General features: G+C 34.2%; 2 protein-coding genes and 1 long non-coding RNA gene across 4 annotated transcripts; 2 read left to right on the forward strand and 1 right to left on the reverse strand.

Annotated features, from left to right (window-relative positions):
• Positions 1–86: 86 nt before the first annotated feature.
• On the forward strand, positions 87–2,541 carry LOC104742995 (uncharacterized). Of its 2 annotated transcripts, none has more exons than XM_010464106.2 (9): positions 87–197; positions 376–491; positions 711–807; positions 909–971; positions 1,207–1,269; positions 1,372–1,572; positions 1,689–1,800; positions 1,892–2,103; positions 2,208–2,541. In XM_010464106.2, the coding sequence occupies exons 2-9, from the start codon at positions 376–378 to the stop codon at positions 2,298–2,300; spliced, it is 957 nt and encodes a 318-aa protein (XP_010462408.2). In that variant the 5' UTR covers positions 87–197; the 3' UTR covers positions 2,301–2,541. The 2 variants fall into 2 exon arrangements, with proteins under 2 accessions (XP_010462408.2, XP_010462409.2); XM_010464107.3 differs by having other exon boundaries at positions 95–276.
• A 4,031-nt stretch (positions 2,542–6,572) lies between these two features.
• On the forward strand, positions 6,573–11,307 carry LOC104742996 (kinesin-like protein KIN-14T). The gene is made up of 11 exons (XM_010464108.3): positions 6,573–7,279; positions 7,851–7,934; positions 8,026–8,184; positions 8,305–8,411; positions 8,500–8,678; positions 8,789–8,950; positions 9,039–9,254; positions 9,332–9,369; positions 9,453–9,580; positions 9,676–10,870; positions 10,966–11,307. Exons 1-11 carry the CDS (start codon positions 7,069–7,071, stop codon positions 11,079–11,081), a joined length of 2,595 nt encoding a protein of 864 aa, XP_010462410.2. The 5' UTR covers positions 6,573–7,068; the 3' UTR covers positions 11,082–11,307.
• Positions 8,827–9,756, reverse strand: LOC147928974 (uncharacterized). The gene is made up of 2 exons (XR_015579865.1): positions 9,620–9,756; positions 8,827–9,505 (listed from the first exon to the last, which is right to left on the reverse strand). It is a non-coding gene; the product is annotated as an uncharacterized LOC147928974 (long non-coding RNA).
• Positions 11,308–12,952: the final 1,645 nt, after the last annotated feature.

Genomic DNA, 12,952 nt, shown 5'->3' on the forward strand with positions numbered 1-12,952 from the left:
CCAGACCGGTGCTCTTCGCTAAACCAATTTCAGATTTTGGGTTATCAATTAGAAACCGACCGTTAAATGCAGACCGGTTCTCCTCGCTTCAACCAGATTTAATTTGTCGGGTAATTTAATCGTTAAACGGCGTCGTGTTTACCTCTGCTCCAGTTTTGGCCGTCTTCGTGACCAGAGATTTGAGAAGAAGATCGGAGGTGATGAATCTGTTTTGTTGTTAGTTTCTTCTTGGAGAGAGTTGGTTTTGCGTTTTCGATTGAAATCTCGAATTTCTAGGTTTGCTGCGGTTGACCAGTTGTTTAAATTTCTTTTTTTGTTCGGCGCTTTTTGTGTTGTTGTTTGATCCCCCCCCCCCCCCCCCCCACAACTCTGAAGATGATGATGAGGATGCGAATGATTCAAGTGACGTTATTAGTAGTAGCTCTCGTCGATTTTGGATTGGCTTCTCCTCCTTCTACCGTTCCTGCTTTCCTCTGGTCTCCGCATCTCCAGTTAGGCCCCTCTCTCTCTGTTTGATCCTTGTCTTTATCGCTTTCGATGGTTACATGTGTAAATTTACCAACTTTATAATTGCTTTTGAATGTGTTTCTCCGATTTGTGTTCGGATTTTTCTTGTAAGATTTCAAATTTCTCGATTTGGGACTTAGATTTCGAGGTGTTATATTAATCGGCTGATACGGAGGATGTCCACATTTGGTGAATTTTTGCAGGTCTGACAATGGTGAAATGGATGTAAATTATCAGGTCATTTCTGCAAAAGATCTAGTAGATTCTGTTTTCACTCGAGGAGGCTGGTCTAACTTTTTGGTATGTTCGTCTTTAGTAGTCCTCAAGCGAAATGCTTTCGATTCTCCATTTGTCAACGATATAGTTTTCTCACTCTCATATATATTTCTCCTTTGGTTTAGTGCTCAGAGGAAAAGCTTCAGCAACCTGTTGTTGATGTCGCACTTGTGTTCATTGGCAGAGAGGTAAGAGTTTCTGTATCTATGAACTGGCTACTCTGTATGAGCTTTAACAAATACAAGAACTTTTTCTTTGGTTTAGATTAGTATTTAGGCTTTGAGTTTGTTGATTTTCTATTTTCGGATATGTTTAAGAAACTTTGTGCTCAAAGCATCGTTCTTTCTAATATTTACATGTCCTAAACATTGCCTGCTGTGATTTTTTACTGCTTCTTTGCTTAGTACTCTCTTTCGTTTACAGTTACGGTCTTCGGATGTTTCTTCACGTCGGAACTCGGATCCTGCCCTTGTTAACACTTTGAAGGTAAGGTAGTTTTACTTATATTGTGGAATCATGGGTGTGTTGCATATTGACGTTCTTTTGTCTGCACGATATTTAACATTCAATTCTTTGTTGTTTTATCAGAATCTGTATACAGCTTCCAATTTCTCATTGGCATTTCCGTATATTGCTGCACCAGAGGAGGAAAGGATGGAAAACTTGTTGCTTTCAGGGCTTAAAGAAGCTTGTACTCACAATGTAGGAGTCAGCAATATCGTGTTCTCAGATTCGTGTTTTGTTGAAGATGGAACAATTCAGAGGCTATCGAACGTGCAGGCTTTCAAAGTAAATCCGTTTATGCTTTCTTTAATCCGGGAATGCATTGGTCAATGATATTTCACATTCCTATTTACCCACTCTTTCTCTTGAACCTTCTAATGTTTCTTTTAAATAAACGACAGGATCATTTGGTTGCTAGAAAAGAAATGAGAAAAGAAGGAGAAACCGACTTGGTTGTGCTCTGCTCTGAGGGATCTGAATCATCAAGTCAATCTGACCAGTCACATTCAGACCGTAAGTGGACAGATCATGGTTACAAAAGAAGTGTAGCATTAAAATACTAAAGTTCTAAGTTAACTAAGTTTGCTTTGAACCACTGCTGCAGGTGAAATCATCTCTGAGATTGTTAGCTCAGTGGAGCAATCTGGAACTAAATACGCAGCTCTTTATGTTTCTGATCCTTATTGGTACACTTCATACCAAACTCTCCAAAGGTTTTTGGCTGAAACCGCAACAGGAAACGCCACAGTTAATGCTACTACAACCTGTGATGAACTCTGCAAATTTAAGTCATCACTCTTGGAGGGTATCTTAGTGGTAAAGTCATCATCAGCCTTTAAAGCTTAATTTCGCTAGCTTGCAGCTTGTGATTCCTTATATATATATATTGTCTTTGATAAGGACTGTTTCTTTTTTTTCAGGGAATCGTTTTTCTTCTCATCTTGATAAGTGGACTTTGTTGTATGGCGGGCATCGACACGCCGACTAGATTTGAGACTCCTCAAGATTCTTAAAACGCAAGACTTGAGCAATCACGCCTCTCTCTTATCTTTGCCTTCTTGTGCTGATTTTTGCATTTTGTGAAGGTTTCCAAATGTGGATTGTTACATTACTTGAATATATGTGTGTGCATGTGATAAAAATCTCCTTTTTGTATTATTTTCTCTATTCACTTATTTGTGTTTTGTATTTATCGAAAAGGTTTATAGTACTTCTAATAATTGAGAACGTTGAAGACGACCGAGAGTTTTACCAGATTTTTTTGTCTACTGGTGTTTTTAGACCTTCTCCCATCATGTTTTTTTACTTTTACCATTACTGTTTTTTTTTTGGTCATTGAATCAGGCATATACATCAAAAACCCCAATATGCAAATTATAATGAGCCCCACAAAAAATGTATTTATTGTTGCAGCGTCTTAATAACGAAGACCCATTATGTCTTGCGAGTTGCGACCCATCATCCATCACTCTTCCTCACCAACAATCCCAGGCAGTGAAACAACATAACAACACTTTTTGGATGTATGCACATATATGTGCCTCAAATTAGCTTCTTACCTATCTTGTTTCCCATGCTTGTTATAATTAATCAAATGTGGTCACATATTAATCTTGAACTCATCATGTTAACAAAGTAATTCGTTATTGGACCGAAACATGTAGAGACTGATTTTATTCAAAGGACAGTTGAGCCGGGTCTGTTCAATGTTTGGTTGTAGCAAATCTTATATTCAGTTAATAGTTTTAATAGATGTGTTCTTGTTGTTGTAAAAGCTAACGAATGAAGAGTCGCATGACGGCATGAGAGAGTTGTTTTTTTTTTGTGGTTGAGATACTTGATCTTGTAAAATAGTGAATATATACTACAGTTTTTTTTTTTTTTTCAAAAGACATACCTTGTTCCATTTATTTTGAACTGAAATACACGGTGCCTCCTATAATGAGATACACCTAAAAGGGAGAATACAAGAGTGGATTAGTCCTGAAATAAATCAAACCAAGTTCCTAAATAAGTGAGTTCTGGGAGCGTGATCTTCTGAGTTCTTGAGAGAGGATTAATCCTGAATATATACTACAATATACTCTTTCCGTCTCATAATATATGATGTTTTAGAGGTTTTTGCTTGTTTCATAATATAAGATGTTTTTAATTTTTGAGGCAACATTTAGACTAATTTTATATTTTTTTTATTATTTATTTTATGCAGTCTTGTTTCTGATTAGTTAAACTTTTTAAAAGTTAACATTTGTTATTATGCATGCTTTGGCTAAAACATCTTATATTTTGAAACGGAGGGAATATTATATCGTTGTAGAAGAACCAAAATGAGGCGTAAATCCTTCAAATGGATGGACCAAACTTGTAGAAGTCTTGGCATGCATTGTTATGTTTATGATCTACTTGCATCAAATGTGTAAAATGTTATACCATCCAAAAGACACGCAAATTATGATTTAGCTTGATAAAACAAACTATAATACATGACTTTTTTTTCTTCTTATCTTCTTTTCTGCTTTTCGATTTAAGTGTTCCTGATTAATCGAGATTTTGAGTTTAAACTTATAAGATTGTTGTGGATGTTCCCAACTTTAACAAGTAATATCAGCGTCATATGTGTTGGAACTGAATTTTCAAAAATAAATTTCAGAAAAATTGCGCTCCTAACTATATGTTGGTGCAATGTGCATGCAGTGTTGAACACATGCATCGCAGTAGAAAGATGCGACGGAGGTTTCTCATTATGGAAGGCATACATGCTCGCAAATTTTGGACTGTATAAGGATGTCTTGACCGATGAGATTCTGGTGATGAATTCTCGTTCACTGATTAGTTTTCTCTATGTATGGAAAATCATTCAAGGAAAAAAAAACATTTAATAACTGATAGAATATAAAACTGATTTCGAAACAAAACATCTAATAACTTAAACCTAATTAAGCCAATCAGAAAGTTTTTGGCAAGCCCTGCTGAATTTGAATTCAAAGGTCTGTTTGAAGAGAAATTTTTCTTCTACAAATTTCACTATGGTACTTTGGTCGGTTATACAAACCAAAAAAAACATATACTTGTTCCCCTACTGAAGATCAAATATATACACCTAGATTCTAAAACTATTAGTTTATCGGAGATGCTTAATTTCTGGTATAAAAATGTGTTCTTAGATTTTTCAATGTTAAGATAATCAATCGAGAGAATAAATAACTTGTATAAAGATGTTACAAAATGTATTTTTCGAATATATATGTATATTTATGGAAAGTAACACTATTCAATGTTCAAATATTCATTGGAAATAAAAATTATTTGACAGTACTAAGTCACATAGATGTTTGGGTCAACCTATATTGGGAAAAAATAACAAATCTTCTGTTCATCTATTGGTCTATGTAGGCGTATTTCTCCAAAACATGATAATATTGTTATAGCATTACTTTCTTTATTTTGCATTTCTCTCTCTCTCTTTTTTTTAATCTCTCTCTCTCTCTTTTTGGTAATGAAATTTTGATAGATTGTAAGAAAGAGACATTGAAGAGACTTTTACTCTAACCATAGACGATAGCAAGTGAGATTGCGTTATCCGTTGATGGATCCATCATGACAGGTGAACTCTTCATTGCATTTATACAATTTAAGCTGGAAAGTATTTTTTTTTTTTTTTTTTGACGATGTGGAAAGTATTTATTTCTTTGAAAAACATGTTGTGATATCATTTTGATTACGAAAAAAAAAACTCATTTTGATTGTGAAGGCATTTTTATAGTACGTAGCACAATGTTATTTATATTTGTTTTTTTTTTTTGTAAACATTTATATTTGAATCTAACAATAACATTTACATTATTTTCTCTAACTAATAAGTCAAAAACATTTTTCTAACCGTTAGTGTTATTTACGTTTTGGATGGAAATGATTCAAAAAAAAGATTGATCTTAAAATTTTCCAAATTATACTCTTGCATGTTAAAATAACTATCAAGAAAATTGCAATGTAAATTTGGAAGCGAAATTCCAAAAACAGAGAACATGCTAACTCGTAATTTATAATTATGCTTTAAAAAGTATAAGACAATGTATTATTATCATCATGAAGTGTTATGCTTCATGTTGTTGTCACATGGGAGTTTTGTCACGAGTGTTACATTTGATTGATTCTTTTGTATGTGCCAACAAAACTAAAGGAAAATTTAATCTAAAAATCTAGGAAACAGATTCTCTTCGGACCAATTTCGTTTTTTTTCCCCTCTCATTTTCGAGTTTACAACCATCACCTGATAGACGTTGTCTTCAGACCAATATAACTCCATTACCTTTGTTAGGGTATATTATATTTGGTTGATTTTTCTTCTAACAACATTAATTCAGTATGTGCGTTTAAATGCAGATAGTGACGAAACAACAAAACTAATACAAATCATCATGCTACATGTTAATGTCAATTATATTCATTGTTCAAACTATTTTTATTTGTGTTAATCTTGATATTTCATGCTTAGACTCATATATCAAAACCGAAATCAACTTTTTTAAAAATTCACCCTTCTAGTTATAGCAGAAATCCAATTCATGTCTTTTTAAATGCTTACATTTCAGTTTACATAGGTACAACCGCTATAGTCCAATCCCTTTTTTTTTTTTGAACTTTTAAAAAAAAAATCATATTATTGATAATTAGACAATTAGAACATAAATATGTTTGTGTCTTTCACTTTTCTTTTTTTCTCTTTCATTGAATTGAATCAAAAATCATATTTTTGACAGCATATATTTTGTTCTTATAATAATTTATGTAAATTATAATAATGTCTAATAATCAGTATTTTATTAAAAACATACATTTCTTTCTTTATAATAAATTTTGTAGACTATAATACAGAAAAATATTTGGTATCGTAATTAGTAACATACATTTCCTTTTGAATAATAATTTTTATAGATTATAATACAGACTATTAGTCGGTATTCGTCATTAATAGATATCTTTTATATAGTAAAATATAAAATAGTAAATAATATAAAATCACTACTTGTTTTTTTTTTGGTCAAACAAATCACTACTTTTTATCATTTTCCATTTGATAAATTTATTGATATCAAGACTAAAAGTTAAAGTTTTTAATATATGGATTAAAGCAAAAACTCTAAATTTAGCTCTAAGTAAATTATTTAAGAAATAAATAAAATACAAAACTGTAAATAACAAAATATTGGTAGTTTGGATGAACTCATCCACAGCCGTTAAACCTGATTTGGTTATATATATGAAAAAAAAAATAATAATCATATGAACACTTTACAAGTATGATTTTATTCTCAATATTGTTTTAGTATAAAAATGGGGAATAGTAATTATTATTATGCTAATAATAGTTTAGTTATATGTAATTATATTTCCATTTGGTGATATTGACCAGTGACAAGTGTTAAAAAGCAGCTACAATTATCTCTTCTTCAAGACAAATCATATTTTTGTATTTAAAGGCTCTCTCTCTCTACATCTTACATGTAAATGGGCACATCTTACATGTAAATGGGCACACCCTGCAGAGAGACTTTGATCTTGAAGAACATTCTCTTCAGTTTTTTTTTTTTTTTTCTCATCATCTTCACAAAAAAAAACTAATCTCTAACTTTTACTATTGATGAGCTCTGACTCCAATTTCACTAAATCCCTCTCTCTTTCTCCTTTCACTTTTCTCGGCAAAGGTTCAGTGAAATCACAATCCGATTCCTCTGTTTTTCTAACACCAAAGATTCAAGATTTGGTTAACAGAGAAAAGAAATGGAGAGAACAAGATCGAAACCGGTTCGTAATCTGCCGGATACAATTCATTCGTTGCTCGGTTTGAAATCTCGTCTGAATTCAGCTTGGGTTAAATCTGTATGCAACATCGTCAACAATGTTCCTTCTTCTTCTGAGATTTCTTCGACGCCAAAGAAAAAAGAAGATGACGATGACTCTGTTTCCTCTGCGGAATTACAGAGCATTAGAGGTACAACAACACTACCTTCGGATTCCTCTCTTTTTTTTTATTTCTGAGATTTTTGTGTTTCTTTGGAACTTTGTTCATAATTTTTTTTTCTTATTTCGTTCTGTATAAAAAAATTATTGTCTTCTTGTAAGAAATTAAAAACCTTTGGAGGAGAGATTACCTACTACATGCAAATCATATCAACCGTTGGATCAGCTGCTCTCGTACTGTATTGAATTACGTGTCAGTCATCCAACGGCTGTTCGGTTTTTATGTAGTCAGCTCATGGGATTGAAATTGTTTGCTACTGTATGTTGCTCTTGTCTTTTATGAACAAGTCTGCTTCTGTTACTGTTTTTTGGAGCGGTTTTATTTATATTTTTTTTGGGGTTTAACACTTAAAATATAGCAGTAGTCAACAGAGATTTACATATGTCAGGCTAGAATTTACTATATTAATATATAATTAAACATGAGAATCTATGTTTATTCAGATGATTTTTTTGTTAATATTTTTATTCCTTATTTATTTATATGCTATGTAACTTTAAGGTTCTTTTGCTCTGTTTCTTCTGTTATATATTGGTTGCAGATCAACTCTCTGCACTGACAGTTCATGTGAATGATCAGAACAAACGGAGAAGACAGATTCTTGATGAGTTCTTGGACCTTAAAGGTTAGTCTAATGCATTAAAACACTATGATTTTTCAACTGTATATTCCAATTTGATAGTGTAATATTCTTATCGATTGGAAAATTTTGTCAGGGAACATTCGTGTGTTTTGTCGAGTCAAACCCTTAGGAGCCTCCGACAAACGGAAACCACCAGTTGCTTCGGACACAAGAAATGTGATCATCAAGTTAACAGAAACCAAGAGAAAGACCTACAACTTCGACAGAGTTTTCCAACCTGATTCATCCCAAGGTAGCCTTGGCTGTGATCTCGTTTGAGAATTTTGCGTTACGAAGTCGTTTCATATTTCAGTTTCCTATTTAGATCATGCATACATGAAAGTGTTCTTGATATGTATTCAAAATTTTGCAGATGATGTTTTCTTGGAGATCGAACCTGTAATCAAATCGGTTATTGATGGCTACAACGCTTGCATTTTCGCATACGGGCAAACCGGTACTGGAAAGACTTACACAATGGTAAGAAAGATCAATCAAAACATCTCAGTGATTCCATTGTTGTTTCTTCTAAGTCGATATATCAAATATGGATGAATCATTTTTGTAGGAGGGTCTTCCGAACTCTCCAGGTATTGTTCCACGAGCAATCAAGGGATTGTTCAAACAAGTCGAGGAAAGTAATCATAGGTTTGAGATCACCTTTAGCATGCTTGAGATCTACATGGGGAATCTTAAAGACTTGCTTCTTTCTCAAGCAAATAAACCCATTTCTCCAATACCTCCAAGGTAATAATACTCATAACATATGCAGAGAATCTCTGCCAGAGATAGGTCTCCGCTGAAAGGATCAGACTATATATATCTCAATGAGTTTTTTTTTTCGTTGTGTGTTACAGCCTTTCGATTCATACTGATGGAAAGGGAGAGATAGAGATTGAGAACTTGGTGAATATAAAAGTGAATGACTTTAATGAAGTCTTCAAGTTATACAAAGCAGGTTGTCGGAACAGAGCTACTGCCTCCACAAACTCTAACTCTGTTTCCAGCAGATCTCACTGGTAAGAAGTGAAAATTTTGATCTCTTTTTTTGCTATTACATAATGTTATTTGATCTCTCATATATGGATGGGAAAACCAATGAAACAGTATGATCCGTGTATCCATCACTTGTCATGGAGCTCCTGAGAGACGGCGTGAAACAAACAAGATTTGGCTAGTGGATCTTGGAGGAAGTGAGCGTGTGTTGAAAACAAAAGCCATTGGTCGTCGTTTTGATGAAGGCAAAGCCATTAATCTCTCTTTATCTGCTCTTGGAGATGTAATCAACTCTCTTCAACATAAGAATTCTCACATTCCTTACAGGTAAACATATCTTCTTCTTTTTTGTAACCTTTGAGGTCTCAAATTCTGAAACTTTTGAGTTTCTTTCTGTGTTTCAGGAACAGCAAGCTCACACAGGTTCTGAAAGACTCTCTCGGTAAGTAAGATCTTCCAAAACTATCTTGGTTTTCACTGAAAAGATGTTTCTCTTTTATAAAAATGAAGTTCTTGATTATTCAGGGCAAGACTCAAAGACGTTGATGATGGTTCATATCAGCCCTAAAGAAGATGATCTGTGTGAAACAATATGTTCTTTAAACTTCGCAACAAGGGCAAAGAACATCCATTTAGGGCAGGATGAATCAACGGTAACTGAATTAATAACTAGCATAAAGTCATCAACTTACTTTAATGAGGTACACACTTTCTGATGGGTTAAAGATTCTTTTTGACGTACGTGTAGGAAGAACAAGTGAAAAAAGAGGCTCTGATGATGACCCTGCAGAAGAATATGGAAAAGATCGAACAAGAGCGTGAGATAGCATTAAGGGAGATGAGAAATCTAAACCAGACACTAGAGAAATTCTCTGGTAAGCCTCATGTTATTGAAGAAGAAGAAGAAGAAGAGGATGTGATTAGAGAAGAGATCCTAGTGACTCCAAAGAAACGAAAGAACAAATCAAGACGTGCTTCAGATGTTTTTCCTAGCTTCATGAGACCAACAGCTAATAGCAACAGAAGATTATCAGGAGCAGATTTTAGCGAAATCCCTAATGGTTCAGGCCTCAAGTCGAGAAGGGACTCGATGGTATCTGTCCGAGCTGAATCTGTGTGTCTTCCTCTGAGTAAGAGCGGATTTGGGTCTGCCTGTGACTCATCAGACAGGAGCGTTTCGAAATCGACTTGGGTAATGCGTCAAAATACAGCAGATGATGCAACAGTGTATAGTCAGGATATATCTGAGTGTGACATTAAGTTGGTTGTGTCTGAGCACAAGCCAAAAGTACTGCAGATGGGGACTGGATCTGGGACAAAACCCCGTTCCAGGATTGGTAACTTGGAGAAAGATGTGAGGCAGAAGATGGGTGGAAGAGAGTTTTCTAGGATTAACAGTTGGCTTGACAAGTCTCAACTTCCCAGGACTCCTTGCCCTGAACAACTAGACATATTGTTGGATAAGTCATCAACACAGAGTTTTACAACGGAGAAGATCACTGGAAATGAGTTCTTGGAAAAACTGGAAGATATAGGAGAGTCTAACGGAGGTGAGACGACAGTGGTTAAACCTACACCGATGCTTAAAAATCTGTTTGAGCTGCAGTGTCTCTGTTCTTCCGAAGAAGAGGATCAGATTTTGTCCAGATTCCCAAATCCTAGTGATGAAGATGATAACGAGTCTCTCTGTCCTCCAACTTTAGAAAACGATGGTTTTAGCCAACACATAGACAATGAATGGTTTGGAGTCAACAACAGAGCGGATTTGGAGCGAGATTCACCAGCCTCGGTCTCGCTGTTAGAACGTGAACGGGATCTGAAACAGCTCTTACCGCAATTGGGTTTGGATCGATCACTCAAACCGAACTCTCAGAGGGGTTTGGCGTTCGCGGATGATGTAGCTTCACCATTGCTTAGAGAACAAGAAACCCTGGGAGAAAAAGGTAAACAAAATTTTGGACCCACGTTTGTGTTCTGGCGAAGAATGTTTTGACAAACGCAAACGCTTTTCTAAGATTCTGTTTTTGGTTTGGTGCAGGATTCGCTCCAAGGTTCATGCAGAAACTTCAGGCTTTATGCTTCCGTATCCTTCTGGGATTAGGGTTTATCGATGTGGGATATGACAATGACTTCTTCAACGGGTTAATGAAGTAATAACAAGAAACAGATCATTGATTGAGATCCCCAAATTTTTCAGTAGAAATTTAAGTGTGGATTCTTTTTCTGGAAAAACTCTTAAGTTTTGTTTAGAGTTTAATGACTCAGTTTTTGAGTAGAAGCCAATTTATTTTAGTTTTTGTTTAAAAACCTGTCATGTCTTATTTTCTTTGTTAGACACAAAAAGGTCTTTTTAGAGTCTTTAAAGTCTTTTTAGATAAAATTTGTCTTTTTTTATTATAAGTTTTTATAAAACAAAACAAAAAAGAAAGAGGTGTTATTGGATTCTAATTAATAAAGTATTTTGAAGACTTTTAAGGATTGCTAGAGAGTATGATGTAGTTTTGCTGATTAATTTTTTAAAATCTTGTAAAGTAGTCCAAATAATCTCTGTATTTTTTTGATACTTTGCATGACTTGATATTGGATTATAATTTATGAAGATTTTTGAAGAGTTCAACAAAATCATTAAAAATGAATAAGTGAAAGATTGTTAAAGATTGATAGAGAGTTTTGTTGATTAGTTTTCTAAAATCTTGTAGAGTCCTCTAAACAATCCATGTATTTTTGTGATACTTTCCATGACTTTATTTTGTAAAAAAAATTGTCTAAAATCATGAACCAATAACATAATAATTGAACTCATAATAGTTGAAGTTGAGCCCAAAAAAATAAATAATAATAACATAATAATTGAACTCATTAACAATCATAGATTCTTTTGTTTTAATTGAATAACACAAAACTTTTAATGACTTTATAAAAGACTGAATCTAATAATCCAAATTTGTTAAGATTTTAAATGATTTTTTACAAATAACAAACTAATAACACTAAACTTTAACAGAGTTTAACAAAATCTTGATCTAATAACAACAGATTTTAAATGTATATCTAATAACAACAGATTTTACATAACATTTAAAATCTTTAAAACTCTATTCAAATCTCAAACCAATAACCCCCACTTATTTTGTGAAGAAAATGTATAAAATCATGAACCAATAACATAAGAATTGATTTCATTAAGAGTCTTTTGTTTTAACTAAATAACAAAAAACTTTTTTTAACTTTATATAAGTCTGAATCCAATAACCCAAATTTGTTAAGATTTTAAATGACTTTTTACAAATCCAAATTAATAACAGTATAAATTTTAACAGAGTTTAACAAAATCTTAATCTAAAATCAACATATTTTACAAAACATTTAAACTCTTTAAAATTCTATTGAAATCATAAATAGAGAAGATACAAAAATTTGGGGCTTAAAGACTCTAATGTAATTATACATATATCAGATCAGATTTTTTTTTCTCTCTCTCAGGCACAAATATCGAGAAGCTCCAAAGCGATTTCTGCTCCGACGCCGGCGAAGCTCCGGCTTGCCGGCGTCGGGTCCCTCGTTCTCTTTCCGTTGTTGTTACTTGTCTTGCTCATTTTTAGTCCTTTGGTGGTGCTTATCTCAATCAATCCAGATCGCTCAGAATCATCCTCTAACCCCTACTTCCCCGTTGGAAAGCTTTGTTGTCTGATCCTCTTCCAGAGACAATCGTCGAGGAAGCTCTCTATTGAACCTCCGCCCGACTCAATCCCTATCTCCAAGCCCCCTGATGAGTCAAGAAAACCCGACGCCTCTCCACATGCACAGATCTGAAATCCTCGCTCTGCCTGAATCACTCTGCCCGGTGTGTAAGACGACGATCCTTGGTGGTGTCGCTCTCTGGCTAAGAAATTCATGTCCGCGAGAAGTTGAGGTGACGAGGTTACCTATACATTCCTTCAAACCCCTTTCCGTCTTGAAGCCTTGGTATCCCAAATCTTCGCTGATCCTGTTCCTGCCGGGGTCTAATGGGTCCAGTCGGAATG

This window comes from Camelina sativa, chromosome 14 (genome assembly GCF_030686135.1).
Source record: "Camelina sativa cultivar CO46 ecotype springtype chromosome 14, ASM3068613v1".
In the NCBI taxonomy this organism is placed as follows: Eukaryota; Viridiplantae; Streptophyta; class Magnoliopsida; order Brassicales; family Brassicaceae; genus Camelina; species Camelina sativa.